We start from the raw sequence: 19485 nt of genomic DNA on the forward strand, positions 1-19485 counted from the left end.
GAAATCCCAGTGCAACCAATAGCGTTCGGAAGTCACTCAGGTAGTACAATAAACATTTCATTCGGACATGTGATGCAGCAACAAAAGGTAGAGGAAAATAACACCTTGTTTGGTTAAACTCTTTTATGAGTAAAAATCTGAAAAGTGTGGCATTCATTTGAATTCAACACTTTAGAGTCAATACCTTTTAGATGCAGGTGGCAATGCAGCTACATGAGGTATAGCTTTACAGGGTTTGCACGGACTGAACTTTTACGTTCTTCTTCAATTTGACCATTTTAGCACATGGATATGTTTTGATCTGTTCCGTTACAGCCCGGCCAGGAATGTGAATCTCAAGTGTTTTGCAGCCTCTTCTTCCAGGTTTCTTTGCTGCATTAAAGCAATAGTTGGTAATCCTGCTCAGAAACACTTTTGGTTACATTGGATAACATGATCCTTCTATTCTGAAAGTAGTAAATATATTATGTATTCAGAAAAATTAGGTAAAAAAAAAATCAATCTCTATGGGAGCTGCAGGCCTGTAAAAAACTCTAACCAATCCCTGCCGTTCGCACTGTTTGTTCTGGGGGATCACCTCATCTATCTAGTTTCCTCTTTCTGGCTGCGCATGCACCCTTCTAGTGTTTATGTATCCGGTTAGGAAGCAAACCGGATACATAAACACAAGTTTATTTGGAAGAAGAGGAAGGCATTAGTAGAAAGAAATAAGACAAGAGTGGATTTGGGTTGATTTTTTTTTTTTTTTCACGCGACGCCCCTGAGGAGCGGAAGAGCAAAGTAAGACGGTCTTGCATCCAGTTATTCAAAAAGGGACTTGGGGAAACATCCGCAAAAAACACAGACCCTAGCTTCACGGCTTGTGCCAAACTGCAAACAGGACTTCTTATGGCAGAGGCTTCCAAACTGTGGCCCGAAGACCATTTGTAGCCTGCAGAATGATTTCATGCGTAGCCTCACTGCAATTCAAGAACGGTATATATGTGGTCCCCCAGCACAGACAGTCGAACCCTAAACCCTAAACCCTTTCTTTTGAAAAAGGATTTAGAACAATATTTTTAATCTTAAATTTAATCTTCTTAGAATGGAAAATGTTAAGTACAATACTGAATATTTGTCTTTTATAAATCACACTTCCATTTTATTTTCATAGTAAAGAGGACCAGAAACATATGAGTTCTACACATTCATTAAACGTGCCTACATATGGTAAGCGTTTTATGATCATATTGTTGTTGCTGCGAAAATACTAAAAGGTTTATAGAACAAGAACATAGAAAACATGAGATATAATTTAGTAATTATATTTATGTAAGGCAGGATGTCCGATTTTATAGTCATTTACAAATCCTCTTTCCAAGAAATCAGATTGTTCATTTCAATTAAAATATTTAAACTTAAATTTAAGAACTTTTTATCTAAGTACTTTTAACTTGATGATTTTGGAACAAGTGGGAAAATATTTGGAAACCACTGTCTTTCAATAATTACGTTTTTGTTTCCACTTTACCCTAAAGGTCAGATCTTTGGAGTTTTCCTGTAGACAGATCTTTGCATCTCCTTCGCTCTGAACTTCTCCAAAACTCAGAAATAGGGGGTTGTAATGTGGCAAAATGTGAAAAACCTCAAGGGATATGACCACCTCTGACGGGCGCTGTACATCTGTGTAGAATGGACACCTGCTATCACCATTTTGATCAAAAAGGAAAAAAAAAGAAATCACAACCAAGCTTCTGTGAAGAAAATAAACGAGCCTTAGGTATAAAGCACTTTCAAAGGCTTCAGACAGGTATTTATATACAGTTGAAACCAGAAATTTACATACACCACAGGCAAAGACACGTAAGCTTTTTTTCTCCTCACTGTCTCCTCAGTGTCAGCTGTTCCTTCTCATCTTCTCTCTTCAGGACCGAGTGTTCCACATAAAGCGCTCCACACTGCTCCTCCATGCTCTGGGAGGAGCGTGGGACCCTGCTCCTGTCACCACAGCACAGACTCTTAGTTTGTTGGTTTGTTTGATTCATCCACACTACCACTCTAACCTGGCCAGCCAGATGGATAATTAGGAGCAGTCCCAGATTGATAATGTGCAATTACAATTAAATCTGTTTGGGGAAAGGAGCAGAACTCTATAAGCTTATTGGGCTGAGTTAGCCCCCCTACTAAAGGTTTGTTTTAACCAATCAAATGACACCGTAAGCAGCAGGTGTCATGCAAAAAACCACAAGACGGTAAGGTTGTCAAGGCGCTTGTTGCTCTTCTATCAAAGAAGAAATCGGGGGTTCTTAGAAAACAGATGTGACAGCAGCAGCTACGCCTGCGTCCTCCTGCGCTGCCATGTTTGTGTTGGTTCAGCTGTGGGCTCAGCCGCTCTGGCTTTCATGGCACCAGTGCATCCCGCCTCAAACCCCAGTAATGCAACGGGGTCGAAGCCAGGGAGGAACAAGATGGATTCTCGTGTGTTCGTTCTCGTGTGTTCGTTGCTGCTCGTGAGCCAGAGTAGCAACAGGAGTAAAGGCTTCTTCCCGGCAGGGTAGCCGTTCAGCTAATGTCCGTACAGAACTCGTTTCACTGTGGATGATGACACGCTAACCAGCTTCAGCCAGGATCTTCCCAAGATCTCTTTTGTTCTTGGGTTGGTATGCACGTTTCCTCTCTGGGACGCAAAACCCGTCTCCTTCCCGAGCGGTATGACTGCTGGACAGTCCCATGGTGTTTATACTCGCGTATAATTGCTTGAACAGATGAACATGGCACCTTCAGGCATTTAGACATTGCACCCAAGGATGAACCAGACTGGTGCAAATCCACACTTCTCTTCCTGATATCTAGGCAGATTTCTTTTGACTTTGCCATTATGTGACACAAAGAGGCAGAGAGTTTTAGGTGTGCCTTTAAAACATGCGTCTCAGATCAACGCAAACGTTTCATATTCAGATTCAGTTTATTTGCCATTTGCAGCATAAAAAAAAATACACTGGAAAAGAGATGCAAGTAGCTCAAGTGCACGGTTTGACATTTACACAGACAAAGGGACGGAAACCATAGCCATCCAATCTAATACGACGAGAGGGGCACATAAAAAAAAATGAAAACAAATACTAAAACCATAATAAATAAAATAAAACAAAAAAGCCAAAGTGCTTTTAACGGTCATCGTAGAGTCTTTGTGTTTAAAATCATCACAGCTTGTATTGTGGCATGGTGTCCCACATTTAATTGCTCGATAGCGCCTCCCTGAAGGTTCAAGCAGGTCTCTGGCAGGATCCAAAGGGTCCTTAATGTTGGCTAATGCATGAGACCTATGTCTTTGTTGATAAATGTCCTCCAGAATTAACAATTCTTCACCAATAATCTGCCTGGCAGAGCAGGCCGTTCGGTTTAAAAATGTCCTTTCTTTAGCAGAAACATTTCCAAACCACACTGTGACAGCATTAGTGAGAAGGCTTTCTACTGCCCAGCGGTAGAAATATAAGACAATCTGCTTATTTCTGGTAAAATCTTTCAATTTGCGCAGAAAGAAAAGCCGCTGTCGAGACTTTTTGACAATAAAAAGCCTTAGACTTCAACTTCCAGCAGAGGTCATTTGACAAAGAAACACCACAAAATGTATACATTATTTATAAACGTCATCAATAAACCTATCAGACGCTTCCAAGGACATGACATTATTTAAAGGCATAGTGATCTTAGTGTACTCCTAAATATGAAGAAAGTAATAAATGAAAGTAATAAATGAATAATCCTTCTCTCATTATTCTGGCATTTAGCCAATAGAAATAATTTTGGTCATTCTAACAGACCCAAAATAAGAACAGTCAGACAACATGTCTGACAGTGAGAAGAAAAAAAAAGAAGCTTTTGTGTCTTTTTATATAGTGGACATAAACTTCTGGTTTCAACTGTATTTTTTGCAACGAATCAGACTAGGACTAGGTTTTGGCTGCACACTGACCATCAGTGTGGCTACACAGAAAAAACTACTTTTGGAAAAGATTTCATATTCACACTGTTTGTGTTTTTGTTGTGCATATATTGTGTCAGTACAAATGTCTAAAGAGTAAATAAAACCAATAAACTGGCCCTACTGATCATTCAACAGTGCGTCCTACAATTTGCATCCCTGACTGAGTCTGATTTAGCATTTAAAACAAATCATCTGCAGGACTTTTTTTCAAAGTGCCTTAACAGAACAGTCACTTACAGACTGCATTGCTGTATGATCTGGGTTTATCGCACTGTTACGCGTCTGTGCCCTTGCTGTGTTTCCGCCTGTTCCTGAACGATGGCGTCCAAAATCAATTAGCAGTCTGACAGGAGTTGCCTTAATCCACCAAAATAAGCCAGTCAGCAGCAATTTTGTTCACTGTCACCCAAAAACGATGATTTTCCAACAGCATAAATAGATGTGTCAGACATGTCTGCACTTTTTAACTCAGCTACACATGAAGAATTCAGATGGGGTATTTTTCACAGCTTTTCATTCAAAATCTATGATCCAAAAGTTTTCCACGACTACTATGTTCAGCTGGTTTATTAAATCCTTTAATAAATGCCCTGGGGGGGAAAAAAATGACGTAGCAAGAATCTAACTGAAACATCTTGCTGTTTCCCATTGGTGCAAATGAACCATGATAAAGCCTGTGGAAAAAGCGAGGTATACAGCTTGGTGTGGAGAGGCTCACAAATGTGTTTTGTGATTCAGCCAGTAGACACAGCCCCATTTATGACAGCGGAGCAAATGAAAAGCGAAAGCTACGCAGACACGATTCGAATAGAAGTGGATTTGGGAAAATTGTCATTTATGCTTGTTTTTCTGTCTGCTCTGCTGCTCTTTACTCACCGTAGAGCTGGCTTATTTTTTTTTAATATTTTATTTTCATGTCTTAACCCTTCCCTGCTTTTCTTTGACGCCAGTGAATCTGTGTGATAGTCTAAAGCACTCAGGAAACGCAACACGACTATTCAAATACAAACATTGCACTTAGCCAGTCATTTTATCAATAGCGTGCGGTGCAAAAAGCTCCTTCTAGTTGAGTTTAGCCTAGATTTTTTTTCACTCAGAAAAAGATGCGCACACTCTTCACAGTCAATGTAGAATAGTGAAGTTGCATATTTAAATCAAATATGACAAAAAATTTGAAACTTTCCTCAATAAAAATCAAATTTGAAAACCTTTGTCAATACTCCTTTGGATTCAGCTGATATAATTTCTGTCCTAAAATAGCAAAAATAACAAAGATATCTAGAGAAATGGGGCCACTGTGATAATGGCTGCAAATGTTTATTTTTCCTCATTAAAATTGACTATCAAAACAAAAACAAAAAAAAAAAATCCTGGTTATTTTACAGTCTGATCTTTTGGAAACTAAACTGGACTCTAAAAGAGACATGAAATGTTAATGCACTTGTAATGTATTAAACTTATAATAAAAAGGCATTTCCTGTATATATATATTATGAGCTACTGTATCTCTTATTCACCATAATATTATAAATGATAATATATAGTTTGGGGGTCTAACTTTAACGCTGTACTTTATAACATGACAAACATGACTAGAAATCCCAAGAAGACAGTAAACTCAACAACAAGAAATGAAATACATTTAATCTACTGGAACATCCTGACAGAGCTGTTCTGCTACATGGTCTGATGAGCAAACCTCATACGACCTCCACTTCACCGCATCAACAACCACATTTGGAGGTTTGAACCTGTTAAACGTGATTAAACAGTCCAATAATCAGATTTAGTTGCATGCAGGCCAAGATGCTGTTAGTGATGAAGTTATTGCTTTTGAGACTGGAAGTTATTGACAACTGCTTTCACTTCCATCCATCCATCCATTTTCCGAACCGCTTTATCCCTCATGGGGTCGCGGGGGGTGCTGGTGCCTATCTCCAGCGTTTGCTTTCACTTTTAAGACATTTTATAACTTTTATTTTTGTGAAGAACTTTTTTTTTATTTTTATAGATTTACATTCTGTACGTTATATATTTATAGATACATTTTTCTAATGTTCCAGAAAGACAGTTTTTATTTTCCACAGACAGAATTATTGGCACCTGACTTGCTCATTTTAATTAAGGTAGAGAAGATCCGAATGTCCTTAAACACCTGGATTACATCAATATTCTCAGGGAGAATCAGATGTTCTTTGACTTTTCAACAGATATTTCTGTCAGCTACCTGACACTGAAATGAAAAGCCAAAGTGATGACAGAAGATTTTTTCTTTCACAGGACGATGTAAATGCTTTGGAGATCTCCAGCAATATACTGACCTAAAGCCCCCCGGGCATCAGCGGGAGGAATAAAGTGGTTTCTGTAAACGGAGCCTTGAGAGCTGAGAATGACTGCAGAACAGCAGTGGTTCCAAATACAAGGGAAGGGTTGCTAAAGCCTGGCAACAATTAAAGAACCCAGCGGTTTTAAGCATCTGTAAATACAGTTTACCACTGACGACAAGGAAAGGGTTTCTAAAAGGTTAAACAAGATATTTCCTGAAAAATAAAACAAACCATAAAACAACAACATGCAGTTAAGTACAAATGTAATAACGCTGCAAGCACAAAGTCTGTGCATCTGACATTTCCAGTTCTTATAACAGCACTTTTAATTAAAATTAGCTTGAAGATATTGTGTTTTGTGGTGACTAACACAAGATCATGCTTCCCGCTTTTTCCGGTTAATATTGTGCCTCATCAGTTTAGACTTACATTGGACCGTGTCATCACAATCTTTTTATGGAAAAGTCCTCTGAATTGTCAATTTTGCCTCATTGTGAGTCAATGTCGTAGACCATGGAGCGCAGAGGAGGATTGAGAGATGACAAAAAGGTGTGTTTAATACAGCTAAGTAGCTGTGGTAGTAAAAAGTACTTCTGGACAGGTGACTTAGTAAACCGACTCTCGCTAGATGGATTTCGTTTCGCAGAGCTCCACACATCCATCTGGGATCGCTCCATGGGAGATGTATTTCAGAAGGAGGGGCTTATCAAAGATCCTTGCACGTGATTGGGTAAACCACTTCTCTGTCATCTTTACTGACGTGCTACTTCAGCCGCACACATTGAAACCAACCCGTGATTTTGACGAGAGCAATGTCGTTTGCTGGTGTTCTTTTAAAGAATTAATATTCGGTAGATTGGACAACATGAAATAGCAGTATCAATGTGATCACTTGCTTCCTCGCTGTGAGCCGCCATTGTTGTCTGAATCCAAACAGTGGCTTCTCTGATACGTCACATCAACGAAAATCCCACCCGCCGATCCTGATTGGCTCGTCCGTTTTATGCGGTATTGAAATCCCTCCTGATGGCAGCGAGTCCAGATGGATGTGTGCAGCCGTGTGGAGCTCTGCGGAATGACATCCATCTGGCAAGAGTCACGTTAGAAATATCAATCCAGCCAACCTTCAGTGTCGGAGGTTATTCCCCAGCCATGACCTTTTTGCTGACACATGCAGTGCCTTGCATTAGCCGCGTATTTTAATTGTGACTGAATGGGGTAGACCGTGTGTAACTGTTAAATGGAAGGAAAATGACAGGAATTTTTTTTCCCCCCCAATAAATACCTGAAAAGCATGGAATGCACTTGTATTCACACCGTAACACTGACAGACCTAAAATAAAATGCTGGACAACCACTTATCTTCACAAAGAATCAAATTAGTAAATCCAGTTGATGTGTGCAATTTAATCGCAGTATGATTGTGTTTTTTTTAATGCCTCAAAGGTTTGTTGGGGGACATTAGAGAACAAACAGCAGCATATGGACAAAACACAGACGGCTCAGAGATACCGTCGTGGAGAAACCTGAAGCAGGGCTAACCTGCTTGGTTAACTAAAAAAAAACACCCCAAGCACGGAGCTATCCTCCTAAACTGATTAGCCAGGCAAGGAAAGTGTTAATCAGTAAGGCAGTTAAGAGGCTCATGGTAACTCTGGAGCAAACATAACAAATACAAACAAAATCAGATCTTTGAAACCACGCACACGGAATATGTTGTGCGTGGCTGAAAGGCAGCACTGCAACTGGACATGAACACACCATCCCCATGGTGGGACGCAGTGGTGGCAACATAATGCTGCAGAGATGGCTTTCTTCAGAAGAGGCAGGAAAGCCAGTCAGTCGATAAGAAGATGGACTGAGCTCAATAAAGGGCAACCCTGGAAAAAGAACTGCTAAGAGGCCACAGATGACTTGAGACAAGTCATCTGTTAAGAAACGATTTTTCAAGGGGATTATGGCGTTAGAAAATAACGCTGTTAGTAAAGGCGTTATTTTTTTTTTTCATTTCCGTGACGCTGTTACGTCACCTACAATGTAACGGCCCACGTTGCTACAACTCGGTCAATTGAAGCGACTTTTCTCAAGGGCAAGCGCTCTGCTGTGGGAGCTTTCCTTTTAGGTCAGGGGAAAGTGTGGAGAGGGGGTGAGACAGAGGCATATGTGACAGTGTTTGCCAGAGGAAGCTTAAGGTGGGCGGCTGTTCATGTATTGCACCCACAGATGGACTAGACCAACAGCGCAATTATTATCAAGTTCTTGTTTGTTTTTATGGTTTCTAATTATAAAGATTGACCATAATGATAATCATATCAACAGAAATATTGAAATTGATAGGGGTCTTGACTCTAGAGTCCCTTGTCCTGCCACACACATTAAAATGGCATAGATCAGTGTACAGCGTTTTCAGATATTTAGCCTATTTAATGAATCACTATGCATTTTATATTTGATAGTATTTAGAGTTTCAATAACAGGAAAGTCCTCCCAATTAACTGACATTTTAGGTTGTAAAACGTAACTTCATAGGAGAAGTATTCTATTCTTTTGTATTTTTATTCTTATTTGTTTTTCTCATTTTCTTTTTGATCCACTGTATATAGGAAGATACACTGTATATAACTGATGCACCTTTTCCTACTTTCGGCACCTTCTCCTAAATATTGACTGACTATTGAGCTGATGTGACAAGTGAATTTCTCCAATGTGAAATCAATAAGGACTATCTTATCTTAAGTGACTAGCAGTTCTAAAGTAACTTGCCCTAACACTGATTATGACCCTAAAAATACCCCTATAGCTATAACGAAGCAAAGTCATGTGTTACAGAATGGCCCAGTCAAAGTCCAGGTTCAAAACCAAGAGGATCTGTAGTTGGACGTGCTGTGAAGGAGCGGCCATCCTGTGACGGACTGGTAACTGGGCCAGGGTGAACCCTACCGCTAGCCCAATGACGACTGGTGATACGCACCTGCCCCCATCCACACGGGACCCTGGAGCAAAAAAGCAAGTACAGGCAACAGATGGATGATGGGTTGATGTTTAAAGGCCGTCTCAAGTCTGGTTGCTCTTGAGCCATTTAGTAAATAACGATAGGCAATAAAGTTCACTCTCTAAATGTGCAACGCTGTTAGAGACATACTTTTGTAAGACCTGCAGCTGTAACGAAAGTGAAAGTGGGAAGCGGTTCTACAAAGTATTGACTTAGTGGGACAGAAAACGAATGCATCCAAAACATTTCAGATTTAAAAAAATAAAATTCATTGACCCTGATGTTTTTACGGTGACAAAATGTGAACACGTTCAAGAGCTAGTGGTACTTTTGCTAGGCACTACAATTTCAAAAACAGCCTTTTGGCTATAGTCCACTTTCTCGGTGGTTAAAAGTCTCTTATACCTCAGACTAAAAGATTTGTCAAGTTCCATCTGTGGCACACGGGAGATCCTGGTTGTTTCCCGTCTCGTTAAACACAGACTGATTTCATACTAAACCTTTCATAGTATAAATTACAGCCCAAACCAGCTGGTCCCCACTCTGTCTTCTCCTGTTTCCTTTACATCTCACTTCGTCTGACCTTCCCCCCCACTCAATCGAATCCTCTCTGACTCTTTGCTGACATGCAGCTGCATGAATGTGCACGAGTATACACAGACACACACACACACACACACACACACACACACACACACACCATCAAACCTCGGAGCTGGAGTTTTGCCATGACTTAATGGGCGCGGGTGCTGTGAGAGTAGAGAGGGAACACTGGCAAAGACAGAGAGAAGCAGAGAAGGCCGGAGGCATCTGCGGGGTGGAACAGGGCAGTTTTCTCGAAAGGCTGTGCACAGGAAAATTGAAGAGCTATTTTCATGCCACATTAAGTCATGCCAGCCTTTCACTGTGGGACTACATTCAGGCAGAGAAGCCGTGCCTCTATTGTAAAGGCTAATAATCAACGCAATGGACTTATTACCCAACACCGCATTTCACAGGCTGGGCTAGACAGCATCAAAGAAAGGAATGAGAGAGGAGGAGAAGGAGGGGCAGACATGAATACCAATGAATTGTAACAAATGTGGCTACCTTCAGTTCAAACTCATTCATTCCATTTGCTTGAAATTTGACCCAATCCAAATGGATATCTGGATAAATGGAACCCAAGCTCCGGGGACAAAGTGAAAAATTGAACATAATGGTTGGGAAAATGGGAATTTCCATTACCGAATCTTTTAAACGCTGTCCGCTTCCAGTCAGGTGAACGCCGACGCTGCTGGACGTGAAAGCCTTTGCATCTTCATCTTTACGTCTCTCAGTTGCGGCGCCTGAGCTCGAGCAGCATTCCACTGCTGTCACTCACATGGACTGTAAAACCGCCCATCCTGCCTATCATGTCCGCAGCGCGTGAGTCCATTCACTGTACGGTATCTGAAAGGCATCGTTACGAGCAGGAGCGTCAACGTGCCAATTATCCGAAGCCTTCTCACGCGTCATGCTCAAATGCTGTTGTCAGTTGAGCCTCCAGGAAATATGTCGTGTGGCAAAAAGGATATTAATATGTAAACACGGCTGTTTCACACATGCGATGCTGGTGAATGGTCTGCGCGTGGGAAAGCCATGTCGAAGGAATAGACTGTTTGAAACGATGCGGTCCGCAGAATCCGTACGAGAACGAAAGAAGCTGAAACGAGTTCAAAGTTTGAGGCGCGGGACGTCTCTCAGGTTTGCCAATACAAATGCTTTTCTGTGACACCTCAAACAGTCCCGAAGTTTCTGAGATTTGGAACGATACGAACTGCAGCGGCAGGGGGGGAAAAAATCCAATATCTGTAAATGTATGCGGTGGAGAATCAATACCAAAACATATTGACATCGCTTTGGTCTTCACATATCATCTAATGGCAAAATGGGCATTTTAACCCCCCCCCCCCCGTCCCCCCCTCCTCCTCGTCACTGAAACATTTAAAAGAAAAGATGCGCACAGACAAAACATTTACAAAGGTGAAAAGGTACAAGGCCTCTACAGGTACCATTATGGGAAATAAAAAATAAAACTACATCTTATGACAGTCTGGTGCTGTATTTTTACATTCATACATTTAGTTTGCTTGTTTCTCCTGACTGTTGAAGTGCGTGTGAACATTGTTAAAATCAAAAGTGCTGCGTGAAGCCTTCAAGAAAAGGACTGTAGCAGGTTAAAGGCCTTTTATGTGGGTCAGAGTAGCTTTACCTGTGACACAAACTATGTGGAAAGTACTAGGAGTTGATCTGATTTCTTACCGAACATTTAAAGCTGTAACATTTTCCCAGCAGACCATCAATCATTTGATCACAGACCTGTAGCCAGGGACGGATTTAGGAAATTTGGGGCCCTAGGCAAAGAAAGGCATGGAGCCCTCTGAATTGGGAAGACAGCACATAACAGACCCATTATACAGATACAGACATTTTAATAGAATAGATATATATATTTTTTTCTCCTTTTTTCCCTCTCTTATCCCTTTTCTTGTTGTTTTCCTCTATGTTTTCTTTTGTCCCTTTTTCCAGTAGACAAACCATGATCTGCTTATCTGTTCTCCGTTTTTATTTGAATGAAATAATAGCTGGAAGTAAATCTGCGCCCATCTCCATTTCTTGGCAAGATCCTGTTCTTCACCTGGAGCGGTCCTCTCAGTACTATTGAGCAGTGTGCACGATCAGACAGCTGATTGGCCAGAGCTGGGTCATCTTCAGGAAGTATACTGTGTTGACTGCTTACCAGCAGAGTGGATGATGCTGGACTCTCTCAGTCTGGTGGAACAACATCATTATCAAAGCCTGGCTGGATAATCGGGGCCCCCAGGAACTTGGGGGCCCTAGGCAACTGCCTAGTTTCGCCTAATGGTAAATCCGCCCCTGCCTGTAGCCCCTAAAGCACGTGGTCTTTTGCACAGTTGGGTTCAAACTACTTAACTTTTAGAAAAACTGACTAGATTTTCAGCATCTTTATCTATTTTTTTTTTTAGATGATCACATGTAAGTTAGAGCAGTGTGGGTAAAAGTCCCAATCACTTTGTCTCACTTCTGTTAGACGTTTCAAAGCACTTGAATCCCGAGTAAGAAGCAGAGGTGTGGGTTAGCATCAAACGCATCAAAGCGTCTCAGATCCGCCAACACCGTCACCCCGTTACGTCCCATTCACAGACTTGTGAGTTCGGAGAAAAACAAGTGTGTGTGTGTGTGTGGGGGGGGGGAGAAAAACAGGTCTTACCGCCAATAATGTAGCTAAGACTCAGACAACTCTGTGGGAAAAAAAAAGAAGATAAAAACAATTGTAAGGATCCAGACAAACAGAGACAACAGTTTTTTGATTGAAAAGAGTCTTTTATTTTTTTTCCCCCTTTTTGTTTCAAGTACGGTCCTCTCTCAGCAGGATCATCTAAGAAGCATTGACACACGATAACACACGACTCGAGCCAGAGCATCTTCAGGTGGAACTTCTGTTTTGTCTTGATTAGGGTGTGTGTGTGTTTGTGTGTGTGTGTGTGTGTGTGTGTGTGTGTGTGTGTGTGTGTGTGTGTGTGTGTGTGTGTAGGGTGGGGGGGGGGGGCAGGGGCGATCAGCACTTTTACTGTTTGGAATCAAGTGAACAAGTATCCTGTTTTACACCACGTCATAATTATTATTTTTTTTTTTTTCCCGGCAAACATTTGTTGCAATTAGTGACATCAACATCAGCACATAAAAATTATATATATCTATATAATTATATATTTATATTTATGTTCATGTATTTATAGATTTGTCTTCTGTCTCAACAATCATTCTAGTGATTTTTTTTTTAAAATCTTTTTACCTTTAGTGTTTAATGCTGTAAAACCGGACGAACTGTCAGTAGGAATGCCTTGTTTGGACATTGATCTTTTTTTTTTCTTCTGTTTTTTTTTCCTTTTTCCTTTTTTTTTTTTTTTCAACAGGAACGCTCACACACATACACCCAACGGGAGGCACGCGCACACTACTACACACATGCATGCATAGATACACTCGCTCATGGTTGCATGAGCAACGCTCACAGGCCATCCACTCCGTCACACACATGCACGGATACAGAAACACACACGTGTCCCAAGCGCGCGCCCACACACATGCTCAGCCGGAGCGGAAAGAGGCAGGTCTGTACAACTACGGGGAGGGAGACGGTCCCCCGGATCCCCCCCCCATCCCCCAGCAATAAGGAACGGCTTCACCTGATTCAAACACAAGGAAATCAAAGTTACGAACAGAAGAGACGCCCATCGACTCAAAGTCTGTGAACCTTGATAAAATGCCCCGTCTAGTGCTCTAGGACCGGCCCCCCTGGTCTGTCAAAGTTTGGCACGTCGTCATGTCTCTTTGCTGTCCTCGTCTCCGCTGTACACTGACATGAACGGGAATCCTGGCGGATTTGGCCAAACAGACCAGTTTAGATGCAAAGGTAATGACTGAATTATAACACTGTCGAATATATCACGCCCCCATCACCCCCCTCCCCCACCCTGACCCCAAAGTCAAACAGCAGTCCTTTCCAAAGACATAGAGTGTGCTTTAAACATACATCTATATCCTCTTTTGGCAGTGAACAAAAAAAGAAAAAAGAAAAAGAAAAGCACTTTTCTTGATTGGGACTCCGAGCGCCGCAGCTCTGCCAGTTCGATGCTCTCGCAGCCTTAAGATGCTCTTGACGTTTGATTATGTCCACTTGAGAAATTTCACTTGATGGAGTGAGCAAATCACAAACATTGCAGGGATTCCTCTCTGGCTAGAGGTAAAAGAGGAGAAAAAAAAAAAAAAACACAGAACCAAAAAAGAAAAAAAAATCCACTCACAGCCAGCCTGTCTTTCCTGATTTGTCGTGTTCATGGTTCTCTTTTTTTTTATTTTATTTTTATTATTTTGTTGTTTCAGTCGGTTGGAAAATAAAAATCTGGATATTCATGAGCTGTCCGTCAAAAAAAAAAAAAAAGAAGTGTAATATACACATTACATCCCCTTTTTTAAGTGTACACGGAAACTAAAAATGTACCAGAAAGTGTAAATATAAAAAAAGTAGAAAGAAAAAAAGGCCGATGTAAAATAATGACGACTCAAAGTCTCTTGAAGATGACGCTCTTTGAAAACGAATTCCAAAAAGACACTACACGCAGCAGAGGTCTTGACAACAAGAAATATTGAATAAAAGCAGTGCTACGTTTGTCACTTTGGTGAAATGGTTAAAAAACAAACCAAAAACCAAAAAAAAAACACTTTATCCCTTGAGGCTGGTGTGCTTTCATCTATCCCTGTGCTTTTATTTTTCCTCACCTCCTTGAAAAACGCTCACGCCATCTCGGTGTCTCGTCTCTCTTTATCTCTGACTGCAATAGAAGGTCAGACCACTTCCTGCTCCTACAGAGTGAGAGGCTTTCCTCATCAGCACCCCATTATTTCTTGATCCCTCCGCTAAAGGCATCTACATACACTCTCGCTTTTTTTTTTTTTTTTTTTTTTTTTATGTTTTCCCTCCCACTCCTATTACACCCTGTCAAACCCTCTTCTTTATAACTCCCACTGAGTCCACATAGGGATGAAATAAAGCTAACTTTAAAAAAATAAATAAAAAAAGAGGATAAAGTGGTCTGGAAGAAATTAATAATAATAAAAAAAATGTTTGCATGCACATGCAGAGTCTTTCTTTGTCACCCAACCTGACTTTCCTTCTAACCCCATCAAGCTCAGTCACAGCTATTTTAAAAAGAACACAAATTTCCTATCGTAGGCAATAAGGTCTTTTTTTTCTTTTCTTCAAACTGCCACTTAGAGTAACCTTGTCTGCTAATAGTCACCTGCAAAAAAATAACGCCTCTCACACAAGCGCGCACACACACACAGACCGTGTCCTGCCCCCTCCCTCCCTCCCTCCCTCCCTCCCGCCAAACATGGTCAAACTACACCCAGGAGTCGGGCGAGGCCGGGTAGTGGCTGGTCTCGTAGTTCAGTTCGCTGTACGGCCGTGAGGCTGAGTAGAAGTCTACGTAGTTGCCGGTCGACTTGAGGCCCAGGTGCATTCGGAGGTCCTCCCGGGGGTCTCGCGGCGGCCCGGCGGCGTTCGGAGGCGGCTGGGGTTGGGCCTGGGGCTGAGGCTGGGCCTGCGCCTGGAGCTGCGGCTGCTGCTGCGGCGGCGGCGGAGGCAGCGGTCCCGGGTCGTCGTAGTAGGCGTCGTCGAAGCTCCGACTCTGGCTGTGAGGCGGAGGCGGCGGCGGCTGGGGCTGGGGGAAGGAAGGAGGAGGGGGGTAGAGATCGTAGTCTTTTAGCACGGCCGCTGAAGGGCTGTCCTGCTGGGGCTGAGGGGGCACAACGCAGGGCGGGGCTGGACTCTGGTGGGAGTGGGGGGGGGTTGGATGTGGCAGTGGGTGAAGTGCAGCAGGCAAGGACAGAGTGACAGGAGTTTAAGTAGTGAGAGAAAAGTGAGAAAGAGGTAAAGGAAGGTGGGAAGTGGAGGTTGGAAGGAAAAACAAGGAGAAGAAGGTTTAAGAAGCAGGCAGTAGGACAAGAACTCAGATCTGGGGCTCATGCTGGGAGTGCTCTATCACATGCAGGCAATTTATATCAAACACTAGCTCTCAAGTCACGTTTGTGCATGTCAGTGTTGCGTAAAAAAACCTATCGCCTCCAAAACCCCATTACACTTATTCACTTAAGTTCAACCAGCAGCTGTGAAAGTTGAACAAACTCGAGCGTTAATTAGAATTTTTACGAGATCCACCCAAATATTCGCTTTTAATCCCCTGATTCAAAGGCCGCGATGCTTTCTGCCATCCCTCCCTCTTCACCGGCAGAGGCATTAAACAGAGGCAAATAATTAGCGCAATCAAACGGGATAACGGCTTTAATTGCCGGCCGGGTATTGTTCCCGGCTTGCCGTGGTTTAGGAACTCCTGAGCTGAGGGCGAACATCCGCCGTAACACTCTGCCAGGGCATCTCTTATCACAGCGAGACACCTTTTTATTTTGATCTGCGGTGCCTCCTCCATTCTGCTGCAATCTTTCCTAATAAGTACCTTATTATGACAGCATTTGCCAATTTAGGGGAGCCACGGAGAAACACATGCGCTGCTAGAACACCGAGAGACAGCGCATATAAATAAGGCTGCACACTCATATTTAAAAATGAAAAGCTCACCTGGTTTTGCTTGATCTCGTCGCTGGCCGTCAGGTAAGAGTTTCGGAACAACGTGGACGACCCACAGGACACTTGGACTTTATGGATGAAATAATAAAAAAAAGAAAAGAGCACCATCTTTTTGGTTAATGAGAGCCAACATAATCACTGCTAACAGTTAAATGTTTTTATATCTATCTATCTATCTATCTATCTATCTATCTATCTATCTATATATATATATATATATATATATATATATATATATATATATATATATATATATATATATATATTTCTTTTTCTTTTAATTTGTATTGTTTTTAGAGCAAAAAGCTGCATAAACTAATTATAAACCAGCGGGGCAAAGCACTTCAGGCAGCTTAAATAACACTCTCTCCATGCAAAAACATAACAAGCGAAAAACAACAGAGATATAGGAGGAACAAATTAGTGCAAAAAACACGAGAGTGACAGAGAATGGAAGACAAAGATGATGAAGAAAATAAACTAACGGAGAACAGAGAGAGGGAGGGATATTAGTGGTAATGGTAGCGGGTTGGAAGACAGACTGCAAATAATTTATGGGTGTAGGGACAAAGCGAAGTGTATTTAGGACTGAAGCGGAGAATAAGTCGAAAAACAATACGAATAAAAAAAAAATACGAGGTTAAAAAAAAAAGAAAGATGGCTGATAAGTGAAAGGGGAAATGGAGTAAAAAGATGAGAAAGATAAATAGGGGAATAAAACAGAATCATTTCATTTGACTTTCTCTCCCTCCCTCTCTCTCTCTCTCTCTCTCCCTCTCTCTCTACGTGCACACACACCTGCCATGCCGTCTTTCCGGGATGTATGCTCTCCTTTGTTGCTATGGAAACCAGCGTTGGTTGCCGTGGAATCATAGTCCATCTTGCGTTCCTTCAGACTCGTCATCTCTCTGGGGGAGGCGGGAGCGCTTGCTACGCGCGCACGTGCGCACACACACACACACACACACACACACACACACACACACACACACACACACACACACACACACACACACACACACACGCACACACACAGAAAGAGGCAAGCGTTAATGAGAGCAATAAACCGAAAACAGCAGGGGCATTCGCATTTCGCCTGCTTATGTTTGCGCGTTTGCGTCTTTTCCTGGTCTTTCAAGGTGCACAGTCATTATTCATCATTTAGCTTGTCAGCAGAAAGGGTCACCTCCAGCACGTTGGGGGACGTCTGGGAATTCAAGCACACTCATATGGCCATGTTGGAATATCAAATTTTGCATCGGGTGTGCAATACTTCAGTGCATGCAATATATTCAACTTCCTTGTGTTGTTTATGCGTGTAGAGCCATTGTGAAATATACAGATCTGACACTGGCGAGATATTGATCAAGAAAACAGGCCTTGGAGACATTCGGGTCAAGTCTTGAATTTACAAAATACCAAATGATCACATAAAGAGGGCTTGGACACTATCTTGGCAGGCCACAAACAGGACCCAAACACTGGCAACGATAAAACAGACTTAAGGCAATAAAACACACCAGGATGCAAGCCAGCGATGTTGTTTAGACACTCACGGAAACTTAACTGGAAGGCGTAAGCATATACTTCATTTATTATGCACAAAATACCCCTTCCAATATGATGGTTAACATAATTTAAAACAAGGATCATCATATTATCAACATTAAAAGGAATTTATGCAGTGTGACGTCTTTACACATGAAACTAACTGTGAATCTTGAGCTTGCCACTATATCAATAAAAAAAAAAAATAATAATTTCTGTGCAAAGTTTACAAGGTTAACATGTTACATGCATTTTTTTTAAAGGGTGCTTTTAGCAAAGCACACTGAATAACTGTCACAATCCCCAGGAAGTTTGTTGGTTTTGTGGGATTGCGTGTTATTTTGTTTTTTTCTACCCTTTAGCTTTTGTTTTATTAGTTTGTTGACTCTGTTAGTTTCTCTTTGTATCTTGTTTCAGGTAGACTTCTGTGTTTCTCCCTGTCTGCCCCGTTTATCATTCACTGCTCTCACCTGTGTTCCATAATCATAATCTGATTAACTCCACCTGTTCGTCACGCTCTCTCTCTCTCTCTCTCTCTCTCTCTCTCTCTCTCTCTCTCCCCCCCAGTATTTAAGCAGTCTGCTTTCACCTCTCAGATGCTGGTTTCTCCTGTTTGCTGCCTCCGGCTTTGTTTTCTGGCCAGTGCTCCGAGTCCTGGCCTCCCTGTAGTCTGTTTTTTGTAAGTTTTTTTTTTTTTTTTTTTTTTTAAAAGATTCACCTTTTGTGTTCTACTACATTCTGCATTTTGGGTCCCCTTTCAACTCCACCTGAAAGTTACTTTTTGGAATAATTGTGTAAACTATTTATTGTGGTAATTTATGCTCTTAAAACGGCCATCAAAGACACAAATCTGCATTTTCCTGAAGACATGGGTGTTACAAAGAATAAGAGTAGAGATTCACAGACCTCTGTAAATATAGATAGGTGCTTCCACTATATTTTCATATTCAATACATTATAATATTATAGCAAAGCTTTTACTTCATCTACTTACTAACTGAAAATATATATTAGTTACACAGACTCATTTTCATGCCATCATTTCTGTTAATTGTGATGATTTTCTGCTTACAGCTAATGAAAATATAACATTTAAGGTTAGAATATTACATCAGACCAATAATAATAATAAACAAAATAAATAACACAGATAATGGACTTACTGAAAGGTGTGTTTATTATCTGCTTAATGGTTGTTATTTTTCACAAGGCAGGCTACTTTGTTCTGACAAACAAGCCTCACTTGGACGCACATTCCAATGTATTTAGAATGACTGTAGCTGAAGCAGAAAATGTTACCCGATATATTTTGTATTGAAAACATACATGCTTTTCTATATGTGCACACATATGGCAGATTTTGGATGTATTTCTTGTGCAAAAACCTTTTATGTTCTAAGACATTCGGTCTTTAATTTCTGTCATTTTTCACACTTTTAAACCTACTAGTTTCCTGCAG

The 19485-nt window shown here is 41.4% G+C and overlaps 1 protein-coding gene across 4 annotated transcripts in view; it reads right to left on the bottom strand.

Moving 5' to 3' along the window:
• Positions 1 to 15202: 15202 nt before the first annotated feature.
• Positions 15203 to 19485, bottom strand: part of ctnnd2a (catenin (cadherin-associated protein), delta 2a) — a 210485-nt gene continuing 206202 nt past the window's right edge. For 3 of the 4 annotated variants that reach the window (XM_036124884.1, XM_036124881.1, XM_036124880.1), the window contains 3 exons: positions 17277 to 17408; positions 16470 to 16546; positions 15203 to 15663 (listed from right to left, as the gene is read on the bottom strand). In XM_036124884.1, coding sequence (XP_035980777.1) covers positions 15235 to 15663; positions 16470 to 16546; positions 17277 to 17408 — 638 coding nt within the window. In that variant the 3' untranslated portion in view covers positions 15203 to 15234. The remainder of the gene's footprint in view (positions 15664 to 16469; positions 16547 to 17276; positions 17409 to 19485) is intronic. The other variant, XM_036124883.1, reaches the window with a different exon arrangement.

Source organism: Fundulus heteroclitus, chromosome 21, assembly GCF_011125445.2.
Source record: "Fundulus heteroclitus isolate FHET01 chromosome 21, MU-UCD_Fhet_4.1, whole genome shotgun sequence".
Taxonomy (NCBI): domain Eukaryota; kingdom Metazoa; phylum Chordata; class Actinopteri; order Cyprinodontiformes; family Fundulidae; genus Fundulus; species Fundulus heteroclitus.